Source organism: Rhinolophus hipposideros (genome assembly GCF_964194185.1).
Source record: "Rhinolophus hipposideros genome assembly, chromosome: X".
Lineage (NCBI taxonomy): Eukaryota > Metazoa > Chordata > Mammalia > Chiroptera > Rhinolophidae > Rhinolophus > Rhinolophus hipposideros.
In genome coordinates this window covers 44,471,478-44,488,797 of record NC_138046.1, presented here as the reverse complement: position 1 = coordinate 44,488,797, position 17,320 = coordinate 44,471,478, and the positions used below count along the sequence as shown (strand labels likewise).

The 17,320-nt window shown below is 36.8% G+C and overlaps 1 protein-coding gene across 1 annotated transcript; it reads right to left on the bottom strand.

The window, feature by feature from the left end:
* Window positions 1-7,325: 7,325 nt before the first annotated feature.
* LOC308494531 (proteasome subunit beta type-6-like) lies at window positions 7,326-8,112 on the bottom strand (the record flags this gene model as incomplete). Its single annotated transcript, XM_081042301.1, has 1 exon — window positions 7,326-8,112. One exon carries the CDS (start codon window positions 8,110-8,112, stop codon window positions 7,393-7,395), a length of 720 nt encoding a protein of 239 aa, XP_080898427.1. The 3' UTR covers window positions 7,326-7,392.
* Window positions 8,113-17,320: the final 9,208 nt, after the last annotated feature.

Sequence of the window (17,320 nt, the reverse complement as noted above, 5' to 3'; positions counted from 1 at the left end):
TATATGCTGCCCCCTCAGCCTTGTGAGCCATAAGCGGAGCCCTAGCAGTCCGAGTAATTCCCTCTTCCGCAGCTGCTGTAGTTCCGGGATCCAGCTCGCTCAGAGCACTGAGCTAGGTCTGCGTCCTGCTCCCGCGCTGCTCCGTTTCTGCACTTCTCCCTTCCCTCCTCCCTGGCCTGCGGGATTCGCCCACCTTTAGGTGAATTCATTAGTGGGCCTCTTCGTCTTGCCTGTCTGCTATGCAGGGAGTCCTTTGTGGAGTTGTTGTTCTATTAGTTGTAAATTCCAGGGGAGCTTTCCAGAGGCTCACTTCATGCCGCCACTTTGATGATGTGTCCCTCTTCTTTGATCCCTTAATGGTGCTCTTTGAACAAGTCAAGTTTATTGAAGTGTAAATAACATACAAATCTAATGCAATACACACAACAAAATGTACCCATTTTAAGTGTACTGTGCCGTGAGTTCTGACAAATAGATACACCACCACAATCAAGGTGTAGAATATTTCTATCACTCCAAAAACTTTCCTATTCCCTCTTTCCAGTCAATCCTTATTTGCCAGCTGTTACTCTAGCTCAACACTGGTCTGCTTTCTGTCATTATGCTTTAGGTTATCTTTCCTAGAGTTTCTCATCAACGAAATTATCTTGTGTATTTTGCTTTGTTTCTTTCTTGTTTTCTCACCAAAATATTTTTGAGATTCACTCATTGTATCAGTAGTTAGTTCTTTTCATTTCTGTGTAGATTAATGTTGACTTTTATTTTTGCATACAAATAGGGGTTTATTTCTTTAAGGGGAGCAAACATTAATGTCTATTGAAAAAAACTAATTTATTTATTTTTATTTTTTTTATTAGTTTCAGGTGTACAAGACAAGGTAATTCTTAGACGTTCATCATTTATATCCCTCACACTGTGAACCCCCCAACCCCCATCCACTATCCCTCTGACCTCACACCCAGCCATCACATTATATATATAAAATTATAGTTGGCAGTCATTAATGTTTAGCTTCTGGTGTACAATGCCATGATCAGGCATCCACATTATCTCTGAGGTGGTCTCCCAAATAGGACGCATGTCCATCGGATACCCAACAAAATCTTTACGACATTATTGAATAACTTCTCCAAATTAATTTTCAGAAAACCCTGAGGCCATCTTGTGGTTACCAGCTGCTTCCTAATCCCTTCACCTTTCCCCTTATCCCCAACCCCCCCCACCCCCGCCCATCTAACAACTCTCGGTTTTTTCTTTGTGCCCTCAAAACTGTCTCTGATTAGTTCATTCACATATTCTTTTCTTTAGATTCCGCATATAAGTGAGATCATATGGTACTTGTCTTTCTCTTTCTGACTTATTTCACTTAACTTAATGTTCTCTAGATCCATCCATGTTGTTGCAAATGATAAGATTTCTTTCTTCTTTATGGCTGCGTAATACTCCATTGTATAAATGTACCACAGCTTCTTAATCCAGTCATCTACCGATGGGCATTTCGGTTGTTTCCATATCTTGGCTATTGTGTAAAGTGCTGCAATAAACATAGGAGTGCATACAGATTTTTGAATTGGAGTTTTGGATTTCTCCGGGTAGATGCCTAGGAGTGGAATTACTGGATCATAGGGTAGTTCCATTTTCAGATTCCTGAGATACTTCCATACCGTTTTCCATAGTGGCTGCACTAATCTGCAATCCCACCAACAGTGCACGAGCGTTCCCTTTTCTCCACATCCGCGCCAGCATTTGTTGTTTGTTGATTTATTGATGATAGCCATTTTGACTGGAGTGAGGTGGTATCTCATTGTGGTTTTTATTTGCATTTCTCTGATGGTTAGTGAGGTTGAGCATTTCTTCATATGTCTTCTTGCCTTCCGTATGTCCTTTTTAGAAAAATGTCTCCTCAAGTCCCTTGCCCATTTTTAATTGGGTTGTTTACTTTTTTGGAGTTGAGTTGAGTAAGTTTTTTATAGATTTGTGATATTAATCCCTTATCAGATATATCATTGGCAAATATCTGTTCCCATTCAGTAGGATCCCTTTTTGTTTTATTGATGGTTTCCTTTGCTGTGAAAAAACTTTTTAGTTTGATGTAATCCCACATATTTATTTTTTCTCTTACTTCCCTCGCGTGAGGGGATATATCAGTGAAAATCTTACTGCGGGTAATGACCATGAAGTTTCTTCCTATATTTTCTTCTAGGCATCCAAATTGGTAAGGAGGAAGTAAAATTATCACTATATGCAAATGATATGATACTATATATAGAGAACCCTAAAGACTCCACCAAGAAACTATTAGAACTCATAGATGAATTTAGTAAAGTAGCAGGATATAAAATTAATATTCGGAAATCAGTTGCATTTGTATACACCAATGACAAAATATCAGAAGGAGAAATTAAAAAAAAAACAATTCCATTTACAATTGCTCCAAAGACTATAAAATATCTGGGAATAAATCTAACCAAAGATGTAAAAGATCTGTACTCAGAAAATTATATGACACTGAAGAAAGAAATGAAAGAAGACATAAATAGATGGAAACACATTCCATGTTCATGGATAGGAAGAATTAATATAGTTAAAATGTCCATACTGCCTAAGGCAATATACATATTCAACGCAATTCCTATCAAACTACCAACGACGTTTTTCACAGAAATAGAACCTATAATCCTGAATTTTATATGGGACCATAAAGGACCCCGGATAGCCTCAGTAATCTTGAGAAATAAGAACAAAGTGGGAGGCATAAGGATACCTGATTTCAAACTGTACTACAAGGCTACAATAATCAAAACAGCATGGTACTGGCATAAAAATAGACGCATAGATCAATGGAACAGAATAGAGAGTCCAGAAGTAAATCTATGCCTATATGCCCATCTAATCTATGACAATGGAAGCAAGAATGTACGATGGGGTAAAGACAGTCTGTTCAATAAGTGCTGTTGGGAAACCTGGACAGACACATGCAAGAAAATGAAGCTGGACCACCTCCTTACACCATATACAAAAATAAATTCAAAATCGCTTAATGTTGACTTTTGATTTATATAATATTATAATATTTTCCTAATATAAATTAGGTCAATTTATCAATCATTTTCTTTATTGTTAGTGTTTTTGAGTCCTTTTTGAGTGTCAGAAATGTTTGCCTACCTCTAAGTTCATGAAGACAGTCTCCTATGTTATCTTCTACAAGTTTGATGTTTTATCTCTTACTGGCAGACAAAAATATCTGGGATTAGTTGTTGAGTCAGTATTAAGGTAGTAGGCATGTTTCCTGTTCATATAGATATTTAAATTACCTAACATACACCATTTATTGAAAAAAAATCCTCTTTACTCAGTGTCACATTTGTTATAAATCAGTGGTCCAAATGTTTGTGTTTCAGTACTTTGTATTCTGTTGTATTGCTCTATCTGCCTGTCTTTATGCCAATACCATACTGCCTTGATTATAGCTGTATAGTAAAATCTGAAATTAGGTTAGTATAAGTCATCCAACTTTGTTCCTCTTCATGATTTTCTTAGCTGTTCTTGATCCTTTGTATTTCTTTATACATTTTACAATTAGCTTGTCATTTTTCTATGCAAAAGCTGCTGCAACTTTCATTGATTTATAAATCAATTTCAGAATGATACATGTTTACAGTATGAGACTTCCAATCCATGCACACGGAAAAATCCCTCCATTTTTTAAAGCTTTTTGGATTTTATCTCCAATTTTTAAAAAAGTTTTCTGTGTAGATACCTTGCATATCTTGTGCTAAATTTACTCCTGGTTGAAGTGAAAACTGCGGTGTGCTGCCCATATCTCCTTCTTCAGGACTAATAAACTCACTCCCCTAGGTTCTGGGAGTCTTGGTGACTGTGGGGTATTGGTTTTTGTTTTTCACCCCCAGAAGTTTCCCTCAGCTTCAGAGAGGTGCCTTACCATAATCTCATCCCTCTTGCAATAAGTGGTACATGTAGGAGAGTAGTTATAAAGCCTTCTTTTGTCACAAGGGTTGGAAGATAAAATACCAGATACTCAGTTAAATTTGAATTTCAGATAAACAAAAATTCCTGTATTAAAGTTTAAACATATTTATAGTAAAAAATTATCCTTTCGTTATCCAAATGTCAACTTTGACTGAATAGTTTATTTTGTCTTTCTTTCTTTCTTTCTTTCTTTCTTTCTTTCTTTCTTTCTTTCTTTCTTTCTTTCTTTCTTTCTTTCTTTCTTTCTTTCTTTCTTTCTTTCTTTCTTTCTTCCTTCCTTTCTTTCTTTCTTTCTTTCTTTCTGTCTTTCTTTCTGTCTTTCTTTCTTTCTGTCTTTCTCTCTCTCTCTCTCTCTCTCTCTCTCTCTCTCTCTCTCTCTCTCTCTCTCTCTCTTTCTTTCTTTTATTGTGATGGCAATCATTAGTAAAATTACATAGGTTTCAAATGTACATTTCTGTAATACATAATCTATATATTGCATTGTGTATTCACCACTGAAAGTCATGTATCTTTCCATCACCATATATTTGATCCCCTTCTCCCTTTTCTAGTACCCCCAACCCCTTTACCCTCTGCTAACCACTAAACTGTTGTCTGTGTCTATGAGTTTTTGTTTTTGTTTGCTTCTCTTGTTCCTTTCAGTTTTATATCCCACGATGTTGTCACACAACAGCCTAGTCAATTGCCCCCCACACCCGTGTCTTTCCTTGATTAGAGAAAAGTTTGTGAGACTGTGCCTCTTTGAGACTTTGCTTATCTCAATGTTTTACACCTCATGTCTCTCTGTCTGGTCTCCAAAAGAGAGTTTTCAGCCAAAGACGGATAAGATATTTCATGTGAGATACAACCCAAGCCAGGCGGAACCGAGCGGGGACCCACAATGAGCTGCATTAGAAAGATCTGGGAAGAGGCCTTGTCCCCCCTTCCCCCTTGGAAAAGCCTTGGAAAAGCCACTGCTACTCTGACTTTCCCCTCTCACTTAATTGTGAGAAGAGTCTTTAGAGCGATAAGATTAAGCTCTCTGCTCAGCTCTGTAAAACAATTTCAACATGTAATATTTGTCCCTCAAAAGAGTCACATATCTCTCCTCAAGGACCTTCTGCTTCAGCTGTTTGAAGATTGACATAATTTGTTTGGGTTATTTCTTAAACGTAATAAATGAGTCTTACAGACCATGTCAAAAACAATATCATTCCCTTGTATGCTTGTCAATAAAAACCACCAGTTTGCTTCATTCTGGGCTCCAGTCTTTCAAGACTGGAGGCCCCCCTGGCCTTCTGAGATTTAAACTGCATTAAGTCCTGTTTGTTTCTTTCTTAAAAACTTAATTTAAATCCACCCATTCTCGCACCCTCACTGTCCGTGTTGCGCTGGATGTGACACCAGATATCTGTGAAGTCATATGGTTATCGACTTTTTCTGTCTGACTTATTTTGCTTAGCATTATAATCTCAAGATCCATCCATCTTGTTGCAAATGGTACTATTTCATCTTTTTTTTTATGGCAGAATAGCATTCCATTGTGTATATGTACCAGAATTTCTATATCCATTCATCTATCTTGGCCCCTGTAAATAAAGCTACAATGAACGTTGGAGCACATATGTCTTTATGGATAAACGTTTTCAGATTTTTTTGATAGGTACCCAGAAGAGGGATTGCTGGGTTATATGGTAATTTTATTCTTAATTTTTTGTGGAACTTCCAACTGTTTTCCATAGCAGCTGTGCCTATTTACATTCCCACCAAGAGTGTATGAGGGTTCTTTTTTGGTTTTTTTTTTGTTTGTTTGTTTTTAAATTAGTTTCAGGTATACAATAAGACATAGTGATTACACATTTATATACCCCACAAAGTGATAACCCCCATAAGTCTATGACTCATCTGACACTGTACAGAGTCATTATAATATTATTGACTACATTCCCTATGGTATACTGTATATCTCCATGACTATTTTTTAAAATTAGAGTTGACATTCAATGTTATTTATATTATTGGACTTCCAGTACTATGTTGTATAAAAGGACTTCCAGTACTATGTTGTATAAAAGTGGTGAAAGTGAACAACCTTGTTTTCTTTCTGATCTTAAGGAGAATGCTTTTAACTTTTCCTGTTTAGTATTATGTTAGCTGTGGATTTCTCATATATCACCTTTATTTTGTTCAGGTATGTTCCCTCTGTTCTCACTTTGCTGAGAGTTCTTATAAAAAACTGATGGTGGATTTTATCATATGCTTTTTCTACATCTATTGATATGATCATATGATTTTTATCTTTCATTTTGTTAATGTGGTGTATCACATTAATCAATTTGCAGATATTGAACCAACCTTGCTTTCCAGGGGCGTATTTCAATGTATTGCTAAATTTGATTTACTAATATTTTGTTGAGAATTTTTGTATCTATGTTCATCAGTGCTATCAGCCTATAATTTTCTATTTTGTAATGTCTTTATTTTGGAGGGGGGTGGAATAAAGGTAATAGTGGCCTTTTAAATGAACTTGGGAAAATTCCCTTCTCTTGAATTTTGGAATAGTTTGAAAAGGATAGGTGTTAATTCTTCTTTGAATGTTTGGTAAAATTCAACTGTGAAAACATCATTTCCAGGACTTTTGTTTGTTAGGAGTTTTTTGATTAGTGATTTAAGTTTATTTTCAGTAATTGGTGTGTTCTGATTTTCTGTCTCTTCTTCATTCAGTGTCAGAAAATTATGTTTGTAAGAATTTATCCATTTCTTCCTGTAGTTTTATTTTTTATGCTAATCTTATCTTTGGTATTATGATAATTCTGGTCTATAAAATTAGTTTAGGAGTGTTCCCTTTTCCTCAGTATTTTTGAAAGATTTTCAGAAAAGTTTTGGCCTTGATTCTTTAAATGTTTAGTAGAATTCATCCATGAAGTGATCTGATCCTCACCTTTTTATTTTTGGGAGGGTTTTGATTACTGATTTAATTTCTTTATTTATTATGGTCTGTTCAAATTTTCTATTTCTTCATGACTCACACTTGTTAGGTTGAACGTTACTAGGAATTTATTAATTTCTTCACTATTTTCCAATTTGTTTGGCATATCATTGTCCATATTATGCTCCTATGATCCTTTGTATTTCTGTGGTATCAATTGTAATGTTCCTGTGTTCATTTATAGATTCATTTATTCAAGTCCTCTCTCTTTCTTATTGGTTAGTGTAACTCAATGTTTGTCAATTTTGCTTACTTTTCAAAAAATAACTTATTTTTGTTATTTTTAAATTGTTTTTCTATTCTCTATTTCATTTATTTCTGCTCTAATGTTTGTTATCTTCTTTCTTTTTTTTTTTTTTTTCTCTTTGACAAACTGTTTATTGAATTTTGCATCAGTATGGGATGTCTCTCATTGTGTCCTAGAATCCCAGGATTCAGGGAGGTGGTAAAGTGGCAATAGTGAATTTGGGGATCTGGTCTCCCAAAAGTACCTGCCGCTCTACCCCTGATTCTGCAATGGCTGCTAGGCGGATTACCCCTCCACTGGAGCCGTCCCGCTCCATGGCCAAAGCGAGAGCATTGGCAGTGAATTGCAGACACTCTTCCTTAGTCATGCCTTCCCGGTAAGTAGCATCAACATAGCCATAGATATAGGAGCTCCCGGAGCCTCCAATGGCAAAGGACTGCCTTACCATCATACCCCCCATGGGCACTGAGTATACCTGTCCTCCTTCTTGGGGGTCCCAGCCTGCAATGATGATTCCTGCCATTAGGTCTTCCCGGTATCGGTAACACATCTCCTTAAAGAGGCTGGCTGCTGTGTGTACCAGTGGAGGCTCATTCAGCTCAATGCTGTGGAAACCAAGCTGATAGGTAACAGCATCAGCTACTGCCTGGGTATCAGCTGCAGAGCCTGAGCGGAAGCAGAAAATACGATCATGAATAGGGGTCAGCTTGTCAGTCACTCGATTGGCGATGTAGTACCCAGTGGTTGTTCTGGAGTCGGCGCCCAGAACCACGCCCCCGTCAAATTGCACGGCCATGATAGTGGTCCCTGTGGAGACTTCCCGGTTTTCCCAGTCGGGATTGATGGCCTCCGGCCCCCAGGCTGGTGCTGGCCCCGCTCTTCCAGCAGCTACTAAGGTGGCCGCCATCTTCCGTTATCTTCTTTCTTGTACTAACTTTGGGCTCAGTTTGTTTGGCTAGTTCCTTGAGGTATAAAGTTAAGGTGCTTATTTGAGATCTTTCTTTTTCTAAAAATGCAGGGATTTATTGTTAGAAATTTCTCTCTTAGCATTGCTTTTCTGCAACACATAAGTTTTAATATGTTTTGCTTTCATTTTTGTTTGTTGCAATACTTTATATTTCTCCTTTGATTTCTTTTTTTGATTCATTAGTTGTTCAGGAGTGTGTTGTTTAATTTTCACATAATTGTGAAATTTCTAGTTTTCCTCCTGTTATTGATTTCTAGTTTCATAACATTGTAGTTGGAAAAGACATTTGGTATAATTTCAGTCTTTTTAAGTTTCCTGAGATTTGTTTTTTAACCTAACATAAACTATCCTGAACAATGTTTCATCTGAGCTGGAGAAGAATTTATATTTTGCTACTGTTGGATGGAATGTTCTTTATATCTCTTCTCTGTTTGGACTATGTGGTCTAAACATACATGAAGTCCAATGTTTTCTTATTGACTTTCTGTCTAGATGATCTACCCATTGTTAAAAATTGGTTACTAAAGTCCCCTACTATTATTGTATTATTGTTTATTACTGACTGTAGAACTGTTATTATTTTTTAATACATTTAGGGTTCCCAATGACAGGTGCATATGAATTTATGATTGTTATGTCCTTTTGAATTATTGACCCCATTTTTTTGATTAATTGATCCCTTCTTCATCTCTTGTTACAATTTTTGACTTAAATTCTATTTTGTCTGATATAAGTATAGCTACTGTTGCTCTCTTTTTGTTTCCATCTGTATAGACAATCATTTTTCATCCCTTCATTTTGAGCCTATATAGGTCCTTGAAGCTGAAGTGAGTCTTTTTCTAGGCATCATGCAGTTTTTTATTTATTTATTTACTCAGCCACTCTATTAGGCTATATGATTTAGAATAAAGAACACAGGGTCTGAAATATAGAGATAAACTTGTTTAAACCCTGGGTATTTCACTTATTAGCTGAATAACCTTAGTCATATCACTAACCCCTTCTGCTTCAGTTCATTCATCTCTCAAAAGTAATAACAACAGTCATTAAGCTACCTCACAGTGTTGTTCTGAACATTGAATGCAATAATTTATGTAGAATATTTAGTACAATTCCAAGCACATTGTAAGCTCCCATTAAATGGTAACTGTTATTTATTTCTCCTAAAATTGGGAAGGTAAAATGATATAATAGCTATGCTTAGAGCTTATAAACAGACCTGACATGTGACCTTGAATAAGATAGTTAAGTTCCCTGAAGATTAAACCCCTCTTCTATAAGGAAAGGTGAGAATAGTGTCCACCTCATAGGGTTGTTAGTATAAAATAGGAATCATAAATTGCAGCATTTGACACATAGTAAGAACTCAGTAAATGTTAGTAATTATAATTCTTGAGAAAAACTAAAGAATTAGAGAGTTGTGGCAGGAGACTCAAGTGGTTAAGAGCATGAAAAATAAGGATTAAAAATAGTACCTGCTTCATAGGTTGTTAGGAAGACTAAATGAGATAATTCCTGCAAAACGCATAGCACCCTACCTGGTACATGGTAGCACTGAGTGTGTATTAGGCATTATTGGCTACTATGGCACAGAAGAGACCTAACAACACTTAACCAAACAACACTGGAATTGTGCACCCTGCCAGTACCCTGAACCATGGAGCAGCTCTTCCTGGAGCCTCTCCAAATGTGTAGTTGATTCTGTGTGGCTACAGATCATCAGCCAGAACTCTAGGAGCCTTAGAGGCTTTTAAGCAATGGAAGAAAACATAGCATATAAATACTGGAGTTTCTAGGGAAGTGGAGACAGACAGCCTGTTTGTGCCTTGTTCAAGGAATGTGACGTAGTAGAAACTCCATAGTACAGAGAGTAGGGAAACATGAATTCTAAGTTTGCTTCTACTCTAAATTGGATTCCCCATAAAGAATATTACTTTTTGTGTGTGCTTTAGTTTCCATACATATTGAAGCACAATGTTATTTACCCTGCTTACCTTACAGACCAAATAAGAAAGAAAGCATGAAACTACTTGTAGTGGTACAAAATTAAGGTAAGGTGTGCTTATTCAAGTATATACATCACTGACTTTAATCAGGTGACAAATGTACTCCCATGGAAAGACTAAGGGGGGTGAGATTCTAGTTGTAACAAGAAAAAGCCTTGGGGATAGCTTCCTACTTTTAGATTCATTATCTTTGTAAAGATTCCCCAGAGAATTGTGAAGATCTTGGCAATCAGAACAGATGCAGCCCGGGCTACCATATGCCGTGGAGAAAAAGAGCTTCTGGAAAAGAAAAATCATCAAACCAATGTCTTCACCCTATTACAGAATTGAAAATGTCAGCTTCCTGAGATTATGGGGTAGGGCTCCAAAGCAGAGAAAATTACATTCACACCCAGAAATGGGAAATTTCTTCTCTGGGAAGAGCTAAGCTGTCATTAGGAGAGTGAGTAGGTGGCTGTGACATTTTTTTCTTCTCAAGTTCTTTATGAATCTCCATAAAATTATAAGAAATCTTTAGAAATTAATTAACCCTGTTGTATCTCCCCCAACACACAGAGCTGTCCAGATAACTTCAGATAATTCATCCATTGGATAGGATATAAGCAGGGACATTGTGCTAGTGAAGGAGTTGTTGTGTCACCTTGATGAACCAAGGACAGACACATTCAGTTCAGATCAGGTCTGGGAGTACTAAGGCTTGAGGGACAAACTGATCTCCTATGTTACCCAACACATGCTTCTAGTTGGAACTGGTGGACTAAGGAAGTAGTCACCAGCAGCTCCTTCTGACTCATTTTGTTATGTCAAGAGATGTTTTAATAGGAAAGAGTCAAAGGAAGGATCTGAGAGATGGGGAATAAGGTATAAGTATTAATGGGACTTGACAAGAAGGGAGGGGTATCCTGCCAACAGGGAAATATTTATGTTAGGCAGTGTTGTAGAGTGGTTAAATCCATGGGCTCTGGCATTGACAGGTGATTTATATTTGGGCTCTGCCACTGATATTCTAAGCTAATTGAAAAATGGGGTGAAAATAATAATGATCTTATGCAGTCTTTATGAGGAGAAAATAAGGTTGTATACTTAAAGTATGTATGTACCATACTTCCTGGAACATGGGAAGTGTTAAAATTAAAAGTAGTTATTATGTGCTTGTCAACATGGCATTTAAAGTCCTTCTCAATTTATCTCATGCCTATATTTCATGTTTCATTTCCCATTGCTCTTTGCCACATATCTTATGCTTGGCCACACAGGGACTGCAGGACTGTTCACCAGTCTCAGATTTCATCACATATGTCCACACTTTTCCTTTTCAGTTTGTGATGATCTTTCTGCCTACTATGCCCTTTCTCTCTTTACTACCCACTTAAAAGTCTTATTGTTCCATCAGTCCCCAGCTAATGTTCCACCACTTTTGTGAAGCTTACCCTTTTCTTCAATCTAGAGAGGATTAAACCTTGTCTCCTTGTATTCCCATTTCATTCTTTATTTAGTGTGTTAAGTGCCAAACTAGCATTATAAACTGTACCTTTTAGTAATACCTATGACCATGTGAGAACAAGGGCTCTATTGTATGTATTTTTACATCACCGTCACAGTAACTGGCACACAGTACATACTCATTAAAATTCATTGACTAGAACTGAGTTTGTCAAGGGGCTTAGTAATACCTATTCCATCTATTTCATAATAGGTTGCCATGAGGAAAAAGTGTAAGAACATACATGAAAGCACTAAAAAATGTAAAATTTTATATAAATGTAAGGGATTCATTACCCAGAATTTAAACTGGAAAGTTTAAAATAGAAAGAATTCTTCTCAACTCCCATCAAATGATAATCATATACATATTACTGATCTCAGTGCATTTCTAGCTCATGGATTGACTTCTGAATTATCACGAAATTTTATTTAAAATGTGTTCTGATTCCTTGGTATTGGAAAATTTATGGACAACATAACTGATACAGTTACAATCCCCAACCCCTCTGGAGAAATGCACTTTTGATGTATACAAGAAAAAGTGGAAAAGTTAGCAGCCTACCTACCATCAGCATCCACAGCAAAGGCTAGCATGATGCCTTGAGTGACACAATGGTGCTCTTTCTGGAGCACATACTGTAATTCCTGCCTGTAATACACATATATGATGATGTTCTTCAGTTTGAGGCTTGATTCCCTGTACACTTTCATTCTTCATTCATGTTTTTTTGTGTAAGTCTGATCTTGCCTTTGATTACACAATTTCATAATTCGAGTCCATTTCAGGGACCTGGTTTTCTATTTATGTGTCATACACAGCAGTGCTTAGCATAGTTGCTGAAAGCATTGGGAACTCTTGGTAAGTAGTGGTGGAACTTAACTGAATTTAGGAAAAAATATAAAGAAGTTGTACATAGAATAAATAAGTTAAAAGATCATTTTAGACTCAACAAAAACATTAAATGCATAGTTGGATGAATCTCAGAACCAGTTTTATAAAATATGGTAATAATATAAAATTTTATTATTGGGAGCATTTTTTATAATGCTTTGTCACTTATGAAGTTCTCTTATGCACTCTTTTTCTCAAAATAGCCAATCTGAGTGGAAATACTCAGGTGTTTAGCTGTCAGGTAATTAGGGTGAAAAATATTATTCCTAAGAAACAGAATAGCAAAAATTAATACTTTTACAAAAAACACTATAAGATAGGCATAATTCTGAATGCTTTCTATGTACTGTGTTCTGTCTTATTTAATCTTTTCAACAAACTTGTGACATGGTAATTATTTTCAATTCATGGATTTAAAAGATGAGGCTTAGGTGAATTCATTTGCTCAAATTCACACAGCTAGTAATTGATGGAAGATGACTCTTCACCAAAAAGAGCAAGTCAACAAACCTGAAAGAAAGTTCTACCATAAGAGGAACTAGACAGAGATGTTTGAGAATATTATTTATAGCCTCATATCTAGAAAATAATTTGTGAAGAGAAAAGCATTACCAACTCACAATAGAATAACCAGGATAATGAAGTCTTGGCTAACAAAAACTAATCCAAAGTTTAAATGACATATTGGATCCAAACCAACAGCCTCACACTCTGAAAGTATTTTTTCTACATGAGAATGATAAATAGAGAGGGTATGATTCTTTGCGTGGAACTAAAAAGATCTTTATAGGAAAAACATGGATCTCCTGAAACAAGAATTTAAAAAGAAAAGAAAGGTTCAAACAAGAAGTCAATAAAACAATACATAAAGTAACTACAGTTGTTCAGTATGAGATTTATAGAGCACAAACTTGGAGACTCACTGCAATGACTTTACCTAGAGGTATAGGAACCATTTTAAGGTGATAGCCTACAATTGTTTCTTAAAGAATTCTTGTTTTCAGTCCAGCCTAATGGTCTGACTGGGTTGATTCTTCTCCTGTAAAACTACCTTATTTTATGATCTTTTTACATGGGCTTATGCTCATTCAAAAATTGAAGATGCCTGGCACAGGTGCTGCCTCTCCCCCATTCCTGTGCCCATTCTAGACATTGAAAATAAATCAAAGCACTCTTTGTTGTTGTCTGGAATCAATCTCAGAATCATATTGATAAAGCACTGCAAATGACTACTACTGATTGATTGGATTTGGCATGTGAAATTTACCATCTATACCTCATAGTATACAAGCCAAAAGATAGCTGACATCATAGAAACCAAACACTAATAATTAATGAGTCTGTAGTAACCCAATCCTACTAAACAGTAGACACTTCCTTCCCTGGTCTTATCTTCCACCTCTGCTTTACTCATTACTGACAGGCCAACAATACAAATTTTCTTGATAACAGAAATAATTTGCTAGGCATGAGGTACCTTTATGAGGACCTTAATGATCATCCAATCTTGCCCATTTGTTGCCCCTCCCAGCCCTCAAAAGCCTTAGGAATATGACATTGAATATATACTCCTAAAGAGTTAAATTCTGCTTGTAAAATGCTCATTTAGTATCAGGTTTCTCATATGTAGGGCAAGCTGAGATGTTAAAAAAGCATTAGATTATAAGTAAGATGACCTGGCTTCTAGTCCTACATCCCGGAACTACCACAGCTGCTGGAGAGGAAAGAACTCAGACTGCTAGGGCTCAGCTTATGGCCCACAGGCTGAGGGGGCAGCATATAACACGGCTGAACCTAACGCTCATGGCAGAGACTAAAGAAAACACTGAGAAAAGAATGCTGAAAACGGTGGTTTAAGCCCTCACTGCCACAGAGAACGGAAGTCTTAGGCACTGAAACTAGCCGCCCCCTCCCTACCTTCCCAGCGCTCGCCCCACACCACCTGCTCGGTGCTAGAAGCAGAACAGTACCAGTGTCAGATCAAAAGAACAGAATATTTTCTGTTCTGAGAACTGTGGACCACAGACACAGATTTGCAGCCCAACTAGTTCCGGCAAAGGGGAGGGAGCAAGCGGTGGTCGCAGCCATTGCTGTGGGAAACCTCTCACAACTCACCCCGCCCCTGACCCCACCTATCTGAGTGGATCCCTGCAGGAGTAAACAGAACTGCTTAAACATACGGGCTCTGACACTGGTGCAGGAAGAGCTTTGGAACTTCAAAAGCTCTCCACACACCCAAACGGACACTACGCCCTCTGACCCAGATGAACTATTAACAGAGGATAAGCCCGTCTCCCAGGGAATTCCCCCATTGTGTGAGAAGCTGGAATAGTGCAGAGAAAACATAGCACAACTGTGTGAGAGAGGGAAAAAAAGGCTGCAGTCAGGGAGAAAATAAAACATTATAAAAACAATTACTGGAAAACAGAAGGAAGACCTCTTCATATCAACCTGTTGCAGAAGCTACTCCTGCAGATGTCTAGGAAGAGAAATAATAAATCAGTAATTGTCATGAATAACCAAGGCAACAAAACAGCTCAGAAAGAAAGTGAAAACTCTCCAGAAAAGGAACTTAAAGATATGGAAATATGAGACTTAAATGACAGAGAATTCAAATTTGCAGCTCTGAAAAAGCTCAATGAGATTCAAGAAAACACAGAAAAGCAGTTTAATGAACTCAGAAAGACAACCAAAGAAAAACATGAGCATTTTACGAAAGAGATTGAAATTTTAAAAAAGAACCAAAGTGAATTTCTGGAGATAGAGAACTCAATACAAGAAATTAAGAATGAAATAACCCGCTTAGGTAGCAGAGTTGCCCAGAAGGAGGAAAAAATTAGTGACATCGAAGATAGAAACCTGGAAATTACACAGATGGAAGAAGAAATAGACTTGAGACTTAAAAGAAATGAAAGAACTCAAAAAAAACTTTGGGCATACCAGAAGGAGAAGAAAGAGATAAAGAAACAGATAATATATTCAAACAAATTGTTGATGAGAACTTTCCAAACTTGTAGACAGAACTGGATTCTCGAATCCAAGAAGCAAATAGTATACCTAATTACCTCACTCCAAACAGGCCTTCTCAAAGGCACATTGTATTAAAGCTGTCTAAAATCAATGACAAAGAAAGAATCCTCAAGGCAGCCAGAGAAAAGAAGACAGTAAAGTACAAAGGAAAGCCCATTAAAATATCATCAGATTTGTCAGCAGAAACTCCACAAGCCAGGAGGGAGTGGAACCAAGTATTCAAACTATTGAAAGAGAGAAATTATGAGCCAGGAATAATATATCCAGCAAAGATATCCTTTAGATATAAATGAGGAATAAAAACTTTCCAGACATACAGAAGCTGAGAGAATTTTCTAATACAAGACCTGCACTACAAGAAATACTGAAGGAGGCTATTCGACCACCATCAACAGGGACAATTTGTGGCAACATAAAAAGGGGGAGAGAAATGGCCTGAACCGGAAAATGGGAATGGAGAAAGTAATCGTGCTGAAGAAAATGGAATACTCCACATATCCAACTTTCTTTCACATAAACTTAAGTGTAAACCCTCAAAATAAATTCAGAACTGAAATATACACTGTAATAAAAGAAGAAATAGAGAAAAACATCATAGAATACCACCACACAGTAATGATAGACAACAACAAAAAGGCAAAGAAACAATGGAGACACAGCCTTACCAGAAAACTAAAGAGAGAATGACAAGAAATCCTCACATATCAAAAATCACCCTAAATGTAAATGGACTGAACTCACCAATAAAAAGGCACAGGGTAGCAGATAGGATCAAAAAACTCAACCCAATCACATGCTGTCTCCAAGAGAAACATCTCACCTATAAGGACAAGCATAGACTCAAAGTGAAAGGGTGGAAATTGGCACTCCAAGCAAATGCTACCCAGAGAAAATCAGGTGTAGCCATAATGATATCAGATGAAACAGACTTCAGGGTGAAAAATATAACAAGAGACAAAGATGGACATTTCATAATGGTAAAGGGGACTATACAACAAGAAGACATAACAGTCATCAATATTTATGCCCCCAATCAGGGAGCACCGAAATATACCAAGCAACTACTAACAGAACTAAAGGGAGAAATTGACCAAAACACAATTATACTAGGGGACTTAAATACATCATTGACAGCTATAGATAGATCATCCAAACAGAAGATAAATAGCGAAATTGCAGCCCTAAATGACACATTAGATAAAATGGACATAATTGACATATATAGAGGACTTCAACCTAAAACATCAGACTATACATTCTTTTCGAGTGTACATGGAACATTCTCAAGGATAGACCATATATTGGGGCATAAAATCAGCCTCAGCAAATTTAAGAAGATTGAAATCATACCAAGCATATTCTCTGACCACAAGGCTTTCAAATTGGATATCAACTGCAAAAAGAAAGCAGGAAAAAACACACATACATGCAGATTAAACAACATACTTTTAAAGAACGACTGGGTCAAAGAAGAAATTACAGGAGAGATCAAAAGATACACAGAAACAAATGACGATGAAAATACATCCTACCAAAATTTTTGGGATGCGGCAAAAGCAGTTTTAAGAGGGAAATTTATATCATTACAGGCCTATCTCAAGAAACAAGAAAAATCCCAAATAAATAACCTCATGTTACATCTCAAAGAACTAGAAAAAGAAGAACAAGTGAAACCCAAGGTCAGCAGAAGAAAGGAAATAACAAAAATCAGAGCAGAGCTTAACGAAATAGAGAA